This window comes from Scyliorhinus canicula, chromosome 2 (assembly GCF_902713615.1).
Source record: "Scyliorhinus canicula chromosome 2, sScyCan1.1, whole genome shotgun sequence".
Taxonomy (NCBI): domain Eukaryota; kingdom Metazoa; phylum Chordata; class Chondrichthyes; order Carcharhiniformes; family Scyliorhinidae; genus Scyliorhinus; species Scyliorhinus canicula.
This window is the reverse complement of record NC_052147.1, coordinates 28,139,627-28,155,719: the sequence shown is the minus strand read 5'-3', so window position 1 is coordinate 28,155,719 and position 16,093 is coordinate 28,139,627. Positions and strand designations below refer to the sequence as shown.

The 16,093-nt window shown below is 42.4% G+C and overlaps 1 protein-coding gene across 5 annotated transcripts in view; it reads left to right on the top strand.

The window, feature by feature from the left end:
* The window catches only part of ppp4r4 (protein phosphatase 4, regulatory subunit 4), a 208,441-nt gene that overhangs the window by 62,237 nt on the left and 130,111 nt on the right, over positions 1-16,093 (top strand). For all 5 annotated transcript variants that reach the window (XM_038774809.1, XM_038774789.1, XM_038774802.1 and 2 more), the window contains one exon: positions 13,042-13,144. In XM_038774809.1, coding sequence (XP_038630737.1) covers positions 13,042-13,144 — 103 coding nt within the window. The remainder of the gene's footprint in view (positions 1-13,041; positions 13,145-16,093) is intronic.

The following is a 16,093-nucleotide window of genomic DNA, read 5'->3' as shown; positions in this document are numbered from 1 at the left end:
ACTGGCCTATAATTTCCTGCTCTCTGCCTACCTCCTTTTTTAAACAGTGGCGTCACGTTTGCTAATTTCCAATCCACCGGGACCACCCCAGAGTCTAGTGAATTTCGGTAAATTATCACTAGTGCATCTGCAATTTCCCTAGCCATCTCTTTTAGCACTCTGGGATGCATTCCATCAGGGCCAGGAGACTTGTCTACCTTTAGCCCCATTAGCTTGCCCATCACTCCCTCCTTAGTGATAACAATCGTCTCAAGGTCCTCACCTGTCATAGCCTAATTTCTATCAGTCACTGGCATGTTATTTGTGTCTTCCACTGTGAAGACCGACCCAAAAAACCTGTTCAGTTCCTCAGCCATTTCCTCATTTCCCATTATTAAAACTCCCTTCTCATCCTCTAAAGGACCAATATTTACCTTAGCCACTCTTTTTTGTCTTATATATTTGTAAAAACTTTTACTGTCTGTTTTTATATTCTGAGCAAGTTTACTCTCATACTCTATCTTACTCTTCTTTATAGCTTTTTTAGTAGCTTTCTGTTGCCCCCTAAAGATTTCCCAGTCCTCTAATCTCCCAGCAATCTTTGCCACTTTATATGCTTTTTCCTTCAATTTGATACTCTCCCTTATTTCCTTAAATATCCACGGTCGATTTTCCCTCTTTCTTCCGTCCTTCCTTTTTGTTGGTATAAACCTTTGCTGAGCACTGTGAAAAATCGCTTGGAAGGTTCTCCACTGTTCCTCAACTGTTCCACCATAAAGTCTTAGCTCCCAGTCTACCTTAGCTAGTTCTTCTCTCATCCCCTTGTAATCTCCTTTGTTTAAACACAAAACACTAGTATTTGATTTTACTTTCTCACCCTCCATCTGTATTTTAAATTCCACCATATTGTGATTGCTCCTTCCGAGAGGATCCCTAACTATGAGATCATGAATCAATCCTGTCTCATTACACAGGATAAGATCTAGGACCGCTTGTTCCCTCGTAGGTTCCATTACATACTGTTCTAGGAAACTATCGCGGATACATTCTATAAACTCCTCCTCACGGTTGCCTTGACCGACCTGGTTAAACCAATTGACATGTAGATTAAAATCCCCCATGATAACTGCTGTACCATTTCTACATGCATCAGTTATTTCTTTGTTTATTGCCTGCCCCACCATCTCGTTACTATTTGGGGGCCGATAGACTACTCCTATCAGTGACTTTTTCGCCTTACTATTCCTGATTTCCACCCAAATGGATTCAACCTTATCCTCCATAGCACCGATGTCATCCCTTACTATTGCCCGGATGTCATCCTTAAATAACAGAGCAACACCACCTCCCTTACCATCCACTCTGTCCTTCCGAATAGTTTGATACCCTCGGATATTTAACTCCCAGTCGTGACCATCCTTTAACCATGTTTCAGTAATGGCCACTAAATCATAGTCCTTCACGATGATTTGTGCCACCAACTCATTTACTTTATTCCGAATACTACGAGCATTCAGGTAAAGTACACTTATGTTGGTTTTTTTACCTCTGTTTTGAATCTTAACATCTCCAGTTTTATTCCTTTTGTTATTACTGGGCCTATTCACTGTGCTCCCCTCAGTCACTGTACCTTGTACTGTCGCCCTTATGGATTTCTGACTATGTCTTCTCTGCCTTGCACTTTTCCCCTTACTTCCTTTTGTTTCTGTCCCTATTTTACTACCTTCCAACTTCCAGCATTGGTTCCCATCCCCCTGCCACATTAGTTTAAACCCTCCCCAACAGCTCTAGAAAACACCCCCCCAGGACATCGGTTCCAGTCCTGCCCAAGTGCAGACCGTCCGGTTTGTACTGGTCCCACCTCCCCCAGAACCGGTCCCAATGCCCCAGGAATTTGAATCCCTCCCTCTTGCACCATCTCTCGAGCCACGCATTCATCCTATCTATCCTGACATTCCTACTCTGACTAGCTCGTGGCACTGGTAGCAATCCTGAGATTATTACCTTTGAGGTCCTACTTTTTAGTTTAACTCCTAACTCCCTGAATTCCGCTTGTAGGACCTCATCCCGTTTTTTACCTATATCGTTGGTGCCTATGTGCACCACGACAGCTGGCTGTTCACCCTCCCCCCCCCCCTAGAATGTCCTGCAGCCGCTCCGAGACATCCTTGACCCTTGCACCAGGGAGGCAACATACCATCCTGGAGTCTCGATTGCGTCCACAGAACCGCCTGTCTATTCCCCTTACGATCGAGTCCCCTATCACTATAGCCCTGCCATTTTTCTTCCTGCCCTGCTGTGCAGCAGAGCCAGCCACGGTGCCATGAACCTGGCTGCTGCTGCCTTCCCCTGGTGAGCCATCTCCCTCAACAGTATCCAAAGCGGTATATCTGTTTTGCAGGGAGATGACCGCAGGGGACACCTGCACTGCCTTCCTACTCTTGCTCTTTCTTTTGGTCACCCATTTTCTATCTCCCTCAGTAACCTTCACCTGCGGTGTGACCAACTCGCTAAACGTGCTATCCACGACCTCCTCAGCATCGCGGATGCTCCAAAGTGAGTCCATCCGCAGCTCCAGAGCCGTCAAGCGGTCTAACAAGAGCTGCAACTGAACACACTTCTTGCACGTGAAGGAGCCAGGGACAGTGGACGTGTCCCTGAGCTCCCACATCGCACACGAGGAGCATGACACGGGTCTGGGATCTCCTGCCATGTCTTAAACCCTTGGTAAACTTAAACAACTACAATTTCAAAATAAAAATAAGTAAATTAGACAATGAAAAGAAAAAGAGAGACTACTTACCAGTCACTTACCAGGGTTAAAGAGCACCTCCTCACACTCTGCACCGAATTACCTCACTGCACCAAATTACCAAATTTCAATCCTCCACTCTGTACGAGTCTCACTCCGGATGAGTCTCCTGGAAAGTGCTGTTTTGAAACTAAATACAAATTAATTATATTACAGATAATACTAAACATAGAGAGGGAGATGTGTGTGTGTGTGTGTGTGTGTGGGAGGGGGGGGGGGAATTAAATTGAAGGAAGTAGCCAAAACATAAACATTTGTGGGCCAAACGATGACATTGCATTTTTTGCAATCTGGTATAAAGTGTTGCATGTAAGCAGGAAATGTAGGTAACGTATTTTCTTTGTGAATGGTGTAGAGACAGCTAAAGATAACTTTGGAATCTTAGTGAAACTTTATACTCAACATGTGCAGCCAATGTAGAACCCCATTCAGAAATTGAATAGCAGGTGCAGAAATTCCTGCTGAAAGTCGATGGGATTTTGGCTGCCTCTCTAAATTTTCTTGCTGCAGATGGGACTAGAAAATTCCAGCCAACGATGTTGGATCATACACTGTACTATTCTGGCTATAATGATAAAACTACACAGCGCCCTGGTTAGAACACATCTTGTGTGCTGTCCAACTTGACAAACGGGTGGTGGATTGTTAACCAGTCTGACTCAATTTGAAATAGTAATCGAGGATACAATAGAGTCAGTGTTTGTGATAGGAGCCAACATTTATCCATTTGGTCTTCACTATATTTAGCTGGAGGAAAATGCAGGTCATCCAACATTGACAACACAGAAGTAGCAGAAGGATTTCAATAGGTGGTATAGGAGCTGAGCGTACATGTGGAATTTACACCATATGTCAGATATAGATCACAACGATAGACATCAGACAAGGAAGAGAATGTGGTCAAGATGGATTCATTGGTGACCTCTCGTAACTGTATGAGGGTTGGAAAAACAAACCTTATAATTGAAATAAAATAAAACTGAATATTAGGTTTTAAAAAAGTTATTTTTAAGGCACTTTAAATTTCATTGATAAAGCAATAGTCATGATTTTAGTTTGCTTTATTTCATCGAGATAAACAAAAATAAAGTTCAATTCATATATTCTGAATTGTTCTTACGAAAGAGCTGGATTTTTTTGTAGATGAAATCCATTTCTCTGTTGGATAATTTGTACATCAGATTTGACAAATAACACTAGAGATAAATGGTAGGGTCAACATGGCCAAGTTGTCTGAGCTGCTAATGCTGTTGCTATGAGACATCATGGACCAAATGCTGGTTATGAGATGCATATAAACAGAAGATTTCTTGAGTTCTAATAAAGGGAAAATTTTCTTTGTTATTATTGTTCCTGCCTTAGAGTTTAACTGTGCTTCAGTTGCAACTCTGTGTCCATAGCTATGTCAATAACTATTTTTTATAAAGATTAAGAAAGTGATTACTTGAAATAGCAGTTTGAATGCTCCAACAACTTTCCAAATTAGAATACTGTTGCAACTGTAATTTTGCTGCTAAATACAAAATTGGTCTGCACATACTTTTATTTATTATTGATGCTTGTAGCGTTAGCACTGAGCATTCTAGTCTGTGAAGTCTCCTGACCTCGCTCGAATTATCTCAATTTAAATGTTCAACATCATCCTCACTGTCTTTATTGTGCAGGGTTTCAGAAATTAGAGAATTGCTTTTGAGTAGTCTGATGTAAGTCAATAACAATTATATTACATTACCTTTTTGTATGTAGCCATTACAATTCAAGTACCCTCCAGGAACTTGCTGCCACGCTACATTCAAAAGTTCTGCATTCCCAAAAAGGCAATTTATGTTATGAACAAGGTAATATGAGAACCAAGTCCTGAATGAAAATGAACTCTGGATTTGTTTATTGTCATGTGTACCGAGGTACAGTGAAAAGTATTTTTCTGCGAGTAGCTTAACAGAACTTTAAGTACATGAAAAGAAACGGAAATAAGAGAAAATACATAAAAGAAAATACATAGTAGGGCAACACAAGGTACACAATGTAACTACATAAGTACCGGCATCGGATGAAGCATACAGGGGTATAGTGTTAATGAGGTCAGTCCATAAGAGGGTCATTCAGGAGTCTGGTAACAGTGGGGAAGAAGCTTTTTTGAGTCTGTTCGTGCGCGTTCTCAGGCTTCTGTATCTCCTGCCCGATAGAAGAAGTTGGAAGAGTGAGTAAGCTGCGTGGGAGGAGTCTTTGATTATGCTGCCCGCTTTCCCCAGGCAGCGGGAGGTAAATGCACCCATTATTATTGATGATTATAATGGAGATGAAAAATTATCAGCAAAAGCTCCTCTGTGAATATGCAAATAACAACTTTCAAAACTTTAGCAAACCAAAACATGTCAAGATGCTTCACAGAAGCATTATCAAACAAAATTTTTCACCAATCCATGTAAGAAGATATTAGGACAGCTTGGACAAAGGTGGAAAGTTTAAGGAGTGGCTTAAAGGTGGGGGGGGGGGGGGGGGGGGTAGAAAGGTTCAGGTAGGGAATTCCTGACCTGTGACAACTGTGAGCAAAAAGCTAGGCAGATATTACTTTCAAATAATCAAATCTGACTCATGGTGGAACATTTCTACAGTGAGAGTTTAGTCAATTAATGTGAGCTCAACATATGTTAGGAAGGTGACTTGCTTGTAGCTTCAGGCCATTTGTGGTCTTCAGGACAAAGCTGAGCTGCATATCTGGTATATGGAATCTCTTTTGGGACAACAAATGCTCATATGTGGCTCTTAAAACACTCTAGTGTAGAGTATTTAAAAAAAAAAAAAAAAATTTTTTTTAGAGTACCCAATTCATTTTTTCCAATTAAGGGGCAATTTAGCGTGGCCAATCCACCTACCCTGCCCATCTTTGGGTTGTGGGGGTGAAACCTATGCAAACATGGGGAGAATGTGCAAACTCCACACGGACAGTGACCCAGAGCCGGGATCGAACCTGGGACCTCGGTGCCATGAGGCAGCAGGGCTAACCTACTGCGCCACCGTGCTGGCCTCTAGTGTAGAATAAAGAATGAGCTCTAGCTCTGGGCAGCCTGGTGATCCTTTAATTACTGATATAATCTGAGTGAACTGCTGGCTTCCCACATAAACAGTCCACTTAAAGAGAAAAGAGTCATTTCATGTCAGCCAGCATTGTGGATTCCATTCACATCAAATAAATCAAGTCAGAGTAGTTAAAACAGAGAGTGAAGCAGTTTAGCCCATCAAATCTGCAAGCGCTCTGTAGAGAAATCCAATCAGTCCCATCTCTCCCATTATTTCCTGTTGGTCCTGCAAATTTATTTGCCTCCAGTGGCTATCCGATTTGCTTTTGAAATCATTCATCATCTTTGCTTCCACCACCCTCCTATAATGTAGAGATGCCGGTGTTCGAACAAGACCTCTTCACCGCACAGGACCTTCAACTGACACTATACACCAGATACATCGATGACGATTTTTTCCTTTGGACCCACGGAGAGGAATCACTGAAACGACTACACAATGGCATCAATAAGTTCCATTCCACCATCAGACTCACCATGGACTGCTCTCCATAATCGGCTGCATTCTTGGACACGCATCTCCATCAAGGATGGTCACCTCAGCACTTTGCTTTATCGCAAGTCCACGGATAGTCTCACAACGTTCTGGGTCACTTTCCGGCTGGGTCACTGTCTGTGTGGAGTCTGCACATCCTCCCCCTGTGTGCGTGGGTTTCCTCCGGGTGCTCCGGTTTCCTCCCACAGTCCAAAGATGTGCAGGTTAGGTGGATTGGCCATGCTAAATTGCCCGTAGTGTCCTAATAAAAGAAGTAAGGTTAAGGGGGGGGGGGGTTGTTGGGTTACGGGTATAGGGTGGATACGTGGGTTTGAGTAGGGTGATCATGGCTCGGCACAACATTGAGGGCCGAAGGGCCTGTTCTGTGCTGTACTGTTCTATGTTCTATGTTCCACTTGTCCAGCATCCACCCGAAACACATTTAAAGAAGCTATCCTCTATGGACAAGCCCTCCGTATACACAGGATCTTCTCAGACGAGGAGGAACGTAACCAACCTCTCCAGACTCTGAAAGACGCCCTCATAAGAACAGGATGTAACTTATTGATCAACAGTTCCAGCGCTCCACAGCAAAAAAACCGCACCGATCTCCTCAGAAAACAAACAATAGATACAACCAATAGAGCACCCTTCGTTGTCCAGTCCTTCCCCGGAGCGGACATCATCTTTGGAGCCTTCAACACATCATCGATGAAGATTAACATCTTGCCAATGCCATCCCCACACCCCCCACTACTTGACTTCAAACAACCGCGCAACCTCAAACTACCCAGCCTTCAGGAGAGCAGCTACCACGACACCACACAACCCTTTGCCATGGCAAACTTTGCAAGATGTGCTTGATCATTGACATGGATACCACCATTACACATGAGAACACCACCCACCAGGTACGCGGTACATACTCGTGTGACTCAACCAACGTTGTCTACCTCATACACTGCAGGAAAAGATGTCCCAAGGCATGGTACATTGGCGAGACATGAAATTAAAATGAAAAATCACTTATTGCCACAAGTAGGCTTCAGTGAAGTTACTGTGAAAATCCCCTAGTTTCCACATTCCGGCGCCTGTTCGGGGAGGTTGGTACGGGAATTGAACCGTGCTGCTGGCCTGCTTGGTCTGCTTTAAAAGCCAGCGATTTAGCCCAGTGTGCTAAACCAGCCCCTATGCAGACGCTGCGACGACGGATGAACAGCCAGCGTGCGACAATCAGCACGCAGAAATGTTCCCTTTCAGTCAACAAACATTTCAGTCAAGGGCATTCAGCGTCTGATTTTGAGGTAAGCGTTCTCCAAGGCGGCCTTCAGGACGCACGACAATGCAGAATAGCCAAGCAGAAACTGATAGCCAAGTTTGGCATGCATGAGTACGGCCTCAACCAGGATCTTGGATTCATGTCTCACTACATTTTACTTCCCACCATCTGGCCTGGGCTTGCGAAATCCTGCCAACTGTCCTGGCTTGAGACAATTCACACCTCTTTAACCTGTGATTATCCCTCTCTCCAGTTGCACCGTCTTGACCTGTAAACAGTTAATTACCTGCAAAGACTCACATTCAAAGTATCATCTTGCATCATTGACTTTGTCTATGTATGCTGCGTTTGTGTAACCTACCTCTTCACTCACCTGATGAAGGAGCTGTGCTCCAAAAGCTCGTAATTCCAAATAAACCTGTTTGACTTTAACCTTCCTGAAGTGTGGTGACAGAACTGGATGCAATGATACAGTTGTGGTTTAATCAGAACTTTCTACAAGTTTAGAATAACTTCCCTACCTTAGTGCTCAACACCTCTATGCATGAATCCCTAGGTCCTATATGCTTTGATAGCTACTCTCTCAATATATTCTGCCACCATCAAAGATTTACGCACATGATCCCTCTGTCCCACTAAGAATTGCGCTATTTAGTCTCTCCCTTTCCCGTATGCCTAAATGCATCCCCTCTCATTTCCCTGTATTAAATTCCAGTTACCACTTGTCTGCCTATTCTGCAAGGCAATCTGGGCATGTTTGCCCTGTTCTAGTTGATTGGTAACATTGTGATTCTCTGCCACACGTTTAGTATGAACAACAAATTTTTAGCTGTTTGGAAGTTCAGAACTAGTATTTCTCAAAGAAGAAACATACTGATTTGATTTATTGTCACATGCACCGAAGTACAGTGAAAAGTATTTTTCTGCGGCCGAGTACGTACATAGTAGACAACAGAATTATCAACAGAGAACATTGACAAATGGTACATCGACAAACAGTGATTGGTTACAGCGCGGAACATGGGGCCAAACAAAGCAAATACATGAGCAAGAGCAGCATAGGGCATCGTGAATAGTGTCCTTACAGGGAACAGATCAGTCCGAGGGGGAGTCGATGATGAGTCTTGTAGGTGTTTAGAAGAAGCTGTTCCTATGTCTGGATGTGCGCGTCTTCAGACTTCTGTACCTTCAGCCTGATGGAAGGGTCTGGAAGAAGGCAATGCCTGTCTTTACGCCTTGCACTCATCAGGACAGATCGTAAGATTACCAACAGTAAAGAGAACAACAACTTATACGGCACATGAAGAGAATGCTGATTCGTTCACAAGTGGACTGTGGTAGAGGCATTGCCATGGTGAAAAGCAGGGAATAGTTAACTGCCAAGCTACTGTTCAAATGCAAACATGGGCAGGTTGACTGTGGTTGAGGAATTTAACAATGTCCGCATTGCTTTTTTGCATTCATGCAATAAAATAGGGATAGGGAAAGAAAGGAGTTCAGGGCAAAGACCACAAAATAAATAAGAATTATGGTTTCGCGCAAGTGCAGAGTCAAGTGGCTTTGGCTGGCAGAATTTGTGATCTTGCTCCCAGGAACTCAACTGCAGATTAAGTCCGTTGAAGATGCAGCAAAGTATTCTTGTATCCTGGAAATGAGTTTCCTCTAGATGACCTACAGGATTCTTTCTGAAGATCAGACTTTGAGAGAGATGGAGGTTGAAGGCAGAGTGCTAGCCTGGAGTCCGGTTTTCTCTTCAAGGTTAAACCGCAACTGAAGATAAAACCCAAATGCTGTAAAATTTGAACAGTTCAAGTCTTGGTCATGTGACACAATGGTTTCAGGGCAAGATATTCAGTTAGCAAGGTCACTGGTTAAAACCTATTGTGCTTTGAGCAGGTAACTGTTGAACCATTCCTGCAAAGTTGGAGATGAGTCACAAATAGCTCTGCCTTTGTCAATAGCTGGCTGGTGCTTGTCTACTATCCTTCGTTGGCTTGGCCAGATTCAATGCAAGGATTGTAACATTCCATGGTTTTGATGCATTGGCCGTGGCATTTTTAAGCTGCTCAGCAACCTCCAGAACTACTATCATGTGGTCTGCTGTGGCCATTTTGTCAGTCCATTTAAGAAAGATGTTATAAAGTAGCCAGGATGACATGGATATATATTTTCCTTAATGTCTTCAAATCATAACAAGCACCAGGCATGGCCAGCATGGCACACAGCACAGGACTGCATTCTAAACAGTGAGGCAGCATTTAAAAAAATGAATAAATTTGAAGTACATAATTCTTTTTTTCCCCAATTATAAGAGGAACGACCCTGCACATCTTTTCAGGTTGTGGGGGTGAGACCCACACAGACACGGGGAGAACGTGCAAACTCCATACGGACAGCGACCCGGGGCTCGGATAGAACCCAGGTCCTTGGCGCCACGAGGCAGCAGTGCTAACCCCTGCGCCACTGTGCTGCCCCCGACAGGGAGGCAGCATGCAACAGACAGAGTCGCAATCTTCGGGGTATCGGAGCAGCCAGAGCTACACAAGGGGAAGGGTGCCAACGCCCTTGCTTTTGCTTCCCTAATCGCACGCCGGAGAATCCTGCTCGGCTGGCGATCGGCAGCACCGGCCAAAGCTGCAGACTGGCTCGCTGTCCTCTCGGAATTTCTCCACCTGGAGAAGATTAAGTACGCCATCCGAGGGTCAGAGGAAGGCTTCCTGGATACTTGGGGGCAGTTCGTTGGCCTTTCCAAAACCAGTTCGAGGCCAGCAACGAGGAGTAAGCCGGGGGAAAAAGATGAAGAACCAAAGGACTGCGCAACCCGGGAGGGGTGGGGGGAGGGGGGAGGGAGGGAGGAGAGAAAAGAAAAAGGGGGAAACCACAAGAGAAGACGAAGGGTGCTGAAACCAATGGTGACGGAAAGGAGAAAGGGGGGATATCATAGACCGACCCAGAGGGCAGCAAAATGTACATAGTGAGTCAAATGAAGGACAAAACAAACCTCTCTGTAAAATAAAGAAAATTAGCGCGGGCAAGAAAAATGTAGTGTATATAAGTAAAAACTGTTTATAAATTTGAGAAAAGCCAATAAAAAGATTTTCAAAAAAAAAGAAAACTCAGCTTACGTGTCGATTAGATTATACATTGCACACCATTTTGTTCAACCAGTAACAATGGCCGGGATAAGGATTAAATCAATAGCAAGGATTTGAGGTTAATTGCTTGAGCAGAAGGCAATGGTTTTATTTTATTTCCAGCTAGAGGAAATGGTAAAAAGTTATTTTAAGAATGACTTAAGTTTTGAGTTGATTGTAGATGTATAGTTTCTCTATAAAAAATTTGATCAATAGCTTAATATTGTAATTATTGCTGAATGGTTCTCCCTTGACATCAATTTACATTCAGTTGCCATGTTTAATCTAGGAATGAACAATTTTAGCGTTCCTTTTCTTTGGGACAGAAGATTTAATTGAAGAATATAAAATGGAGGAAAGATGTATTTCAGTTATCAGAGAGATCAATTATCATGGGACATTGAATTTAAATTGAGGGATTAGAGGAGTTGGCCGGTGCCTGGAACTCACTACCTGAAAGGACAGTAGAGACTGAAACCGTCATTGCATTTAAAAACATGGGATATCCGCTTGGGATGCTGCAACCGACAGGCCTGTGGACCAAGAGCTGGAAGGTGTGATTAGGCCAGATAACTTTTTTTTTAACGATTATATTTTAAAAATAAAATTAGAGTACCCAATTCATTCTTTCCAATTAAGGGGCAATTTAGCGTGGCCAATCCACCTACCCTGCACATCTTTGGGTTATGGGGGCAAAACCCACGCAAACACGGGGAGAATGTGCAAACTCCACACGGACAGTGACCCAGAGCCAGGATCGAACCTGGGATCTCGGCGCCGTGAGGCTGCAGGGCTAACCCACTGCACCACTGTGCTGCCCAGGCCAGATAACTCTTGCCCGGCATGGATACAGTGGACTGATAGGCCTCCTTTTAAGTCGTAAACATTTATTTCTTCTATTTCTTTTCTCTTATTTTTTTAGGAGGTTTTTTGGTTGGGCAAATGTTGACCATACATCATTTCAACAGATCACACTGAATAATATCAATTTTGTATTTTGAGGCCAACAATAAGAAACACAGGTGTTCAGATTATGGGGATAACATTTTGACCTATGTACAGACCTTTTCATTTTGATCACTGCCAGTCTCTGATTGCCACAGGAGGGAATAGTGTATAAAACAATTAATGCTAAGGACTGGGTGCTAAAGATCATTGTGTTGACACTTCAATAAGAATATACAATATAAAAGCTGTCAGTAGCTCAATGATTCAAGAGGTAGTTCTTATTTCAAGCAGTCAGTTGCCATTAACACATGTATTTCCAACATTTGTTTTCATTTTGAATGTTTATCATTTGCAATATATTTTTGGTAGAATTGGTAGGGAATTGCTTGTTAAATAGAACTGCTGATCATTTAAACATTGTTTTTAATATAAGATATGAAATAGGAGCAAATTTCTTTGAAACAAAATTGTTAGTAGGTCCTGATATAAAGACATGTAGCACTGCTTCAGTGAAGATATCTGCTACATCTAAATGGTTGCTGCTAATGTCATTAGTTTAATAACATTATTGATTTCCACAGTGTGATTTGTCAATGTTCGAAAGCTGAGGATAGAAAACAAATCGATTGTCAGATTATTTTGTCCTTGTGGTTTATGATCCCTTTCAGTAAATTTATTCTTTTAGTGATTTAGTGACAATTACTCTTGATTTCACGGGTCAAGTTTGAATTGAGAATATCGAGGGGCAATTTACTCTGATCCTTTTCAGTTGAAGGATACCTGCATTTACTCTAGCTGTTAATTAAATATAAAGGCGAATTAAAATCTGTAGGTAATTGAATGCGTAACTGTAACATTGAAATTTCACCTCTAGTTCCAGGTAACAAAATGTACCAGCAAATTAATTCAAAAGAAAAATATTGCTGATGCTGGATATCTGAAATAAAAACAGGAAATTCTGGAAATATTCAGGCAGCATTGATGGAGAGAATAAACAATGTTGACGTTTCAGGTCGATCTCCTTTCATTAGAATTCTGATGAATGTCATTGGCCTGAAACGTTAATTGTTTTTTTTCCCTCTGCAAAAACTGTCTGATCTGCTGAAAAATATTGCCATAATTTTAGAAACGCAATACTTATATTTAAACTGAATTATCATTTGCTATTTATTTAGCTTGTACATCAAACAACAGTATGTGGTGTTATAAAATACCTGTTTTGATGGGACTAACTTGTTTTCTCTCGCCCACATATCCGCAAATACACAGCCTGCTTTTGCGATATCTGTCTGATGTTCAGTTTGTAGGTGTAAGTGCAATTGCTTTATTTGCAGTTCTGGTCAAGATGTACAGCGGACCAGTGTAGTTGTTAATCTACCAAACCTGATGCGACAGAACACTTCAGAGACACTTCGAAGAGTGGTGCCAAAAATCAGAGTAAGTTTCAACTTATCCATCATGAATCAAGTTTTGCATAATTGCAAGGCCATGTGAAATCAACTAATGTGCTGTAATCAACATTGCATGTCTGACCCCACCATTAACCTATTTCAGAAATCATTGCTTATCTGCATTAAAGTCATTGGTAGGCCATCAAATTCTAGGCAGTGCCTATTATCTATGTAGATATTTTTAGATAGTTAAATGTCCAAGTACAAATTGGCATCTGAAAGGTTGGAATTTCAAAAGTGCTTGAAAGTCCGTTCCCTTACTACTATTTAGCTCTTTAATCATTGCTACTTTTAAACAAAAAAACGGAATTCTTCTGAGTTATAAATGTTTCTCTCTTCTCCCTCGTTTGCATTTCACAACCAGAACTTAATTGTACGAGCTTGCTCTTAAAAGAGTGGCATTTCCAGTTTCAATAGTATTGAAACAAATTATGGGTTATTACTACGGTTGACAGTCACACTGGGCACTTGGGAAAGTGTGTCAATATACCATTATTTATTGAACCCATTGAGTTCTATGACAAGGATGTGGAGCTCAAAAGGGTGATTGGTGCAGTTGTGGGAGTTTGATGTAATTGGTACTTCAATCCCACCCATACATAGAACATAGAACAGTACAGCACAGAACAGGCCCTTCGGCCCTCAATGTTGTGCCGAGCCATGACCACCCTACTCAAACCCACGTATCCACCCTATACCCGTAACCCAACAACCCCCCCCCCCTTAACCTTACTTCTTTTATTAGGACACTACGGGCAATTTAGCATGGCCAATCCACCTAACCCGCACATCTTTGGACTGTGGGAGGAAACCGGAGCACCCGGAGGAAACCCACGCACACAGAGGGAGGACGTGCAGACTCCACACAGACAGTGACCCAGCCGGGAATCGAACCTGGGACCCTGGAGCTGTGAAGCATTTATGCTAACCACCATGCTACCCTGCTGCCCCCTCATAGCCATTAAGCCAAAGTCCTCGCAGACTCCTAAAGATTTAGGAAACCAATGGAATCCATTTGCCCAACACATGTGCACTGGCTGAAAACTATCGAGCCAGTCTAATCTCACTTTAAAGCATTGGTCTGTAGCCTTGTAGATTACAGTACTTCAAGTGTATATACAAGTTATTTTTAAATGAAATGAAGATTTCTGTCTCTTTGACCTTTTTCTGGCAGTGATTTACAGATCCTACCACCTACTGTGTGAAAATATTTTTTCTCCACTCCCCACTAATCCTTCTGTCAATTATTTAAATATATGATCCCTGATCATTGAATTCTGTGATGGTGAAAATAGTCCTTTCTATCTGCTCTGTGTAAGCCCCTTATAATGTTTTATACCTCAATTAAATCTCTAGTTAGCTTCACCTATTCCAAAGAAAACAACTGTAGCCTATCCAATCCTTACTTATGGCTAAAATTCTCCATTGCTGATAACATCCATAAATCTCTGCATCCTCTTAGGGTTGATCACATGCTCCCTGTAAAGTGACCAAAATTGTATACAGTACTCTAGTTATGGCCTAGCTAGTTTTATGTAGTACTACTATCACCTCCCTGCTATTACTTTCCTTTATTAACCAAGGAATAGAATATACATCATATGTCTTAAAATGATCTTGCCATCTGTCTGGCTATGTTCAGGAATCTCTGGACGTGCACTCCAAGGTGTCTCTCTTCCTCTACATTTCTCAGTATCCTACCATTTATTCTATTTGTGTATTGTCTTGTCTTTGGTGCCTTCTCCAAATGCACTACCTCATACTTTTCTGGATTGAATTCCATTTGCCACTGCTGCCAACTTGACCAGTCCATTGATCCTTGCCTGCAGTCTACAGCTTTTTTCCTCACCATCAACCACACGGTCATTTTTGTATCATTCCCGGATTGCTTCCAGTACCATGTGTATGAGTAAAAATAGGAGGATCTAGCAGATTAATGTGTGGCTGGAAATACAGTGCAGGAGGGAGGGCATTTAGATTCTTGGGCCATTGCTATAGGTTCTGGGGTAGATGTCTACAGCATTTTGCATGGCTCGCCTGTCCCACCACCAGGGAACCTGCCATCTGGGAACCTATTGCAGGGGGTCGCCTTCGCCAGGACTGGAAGATCATGCTCCTAGATTGCTAAACCAGTGGCATAACCACTGCATTACCATAGCCATGAATGTCTACAGCATTTTGCATCGCTCGCCCGTCCCGCCACCAGGGAACCCGCCATCTGGGAACCAACCACAGGGAGTCACCTTCGGCAGGACTGGAAGATCATCTCCTAGAGTGCTAAACACTGCCAAACAGTGCCATAACACTGCACTACCATAGCTGTGAAAAATCACAGGGCTATGGGAAAAGCAGAGGATAGTGGCAATAATTGCATAGCTCTATCATTCTATGATTCTTTGAAACATTTTTGTTCTAGGAATTAAGTCTCAGAGATAGCACCAAATTATAGCCATTATATAGTGTGTTTGATGCTGACTAGTAGCAAGTCTTAAGCATCATTGTGTATCGAAATCATTTGGTGACTCTTCTCACTGTTTTTGATCCTTTAGTTAGTAGTTGCCACGTGTGCAGCACTCCTAATACTTGTCAATGCCATCCTTTAGAAAACAAACTGTGGTATTTGTTGATATTCATCTTAAACAATGCTTGTTACTGGCGAGTGCCAGTGACTATCTATTGAAACACTTGTTAACATTTCTGCTGGAACTCAACTCCAGCTACCTCTGGTTTAAAAAGTGGACAGTGGTAAATTATACCAAGGGATTTCTCTCAGCTGTAAATTTCAGAATATTTGCCAGCCATACGTTTACTTCATGCCAGCTGATACAAAGCTGCCTTTGGATGCTTCCCTTTTGTGAAGGTGGCGTCGTACATTTTATAATAATTCCAAATAACTTCTAATATTTGCGACTTAGTTAAGTTTCAACTGACTGGC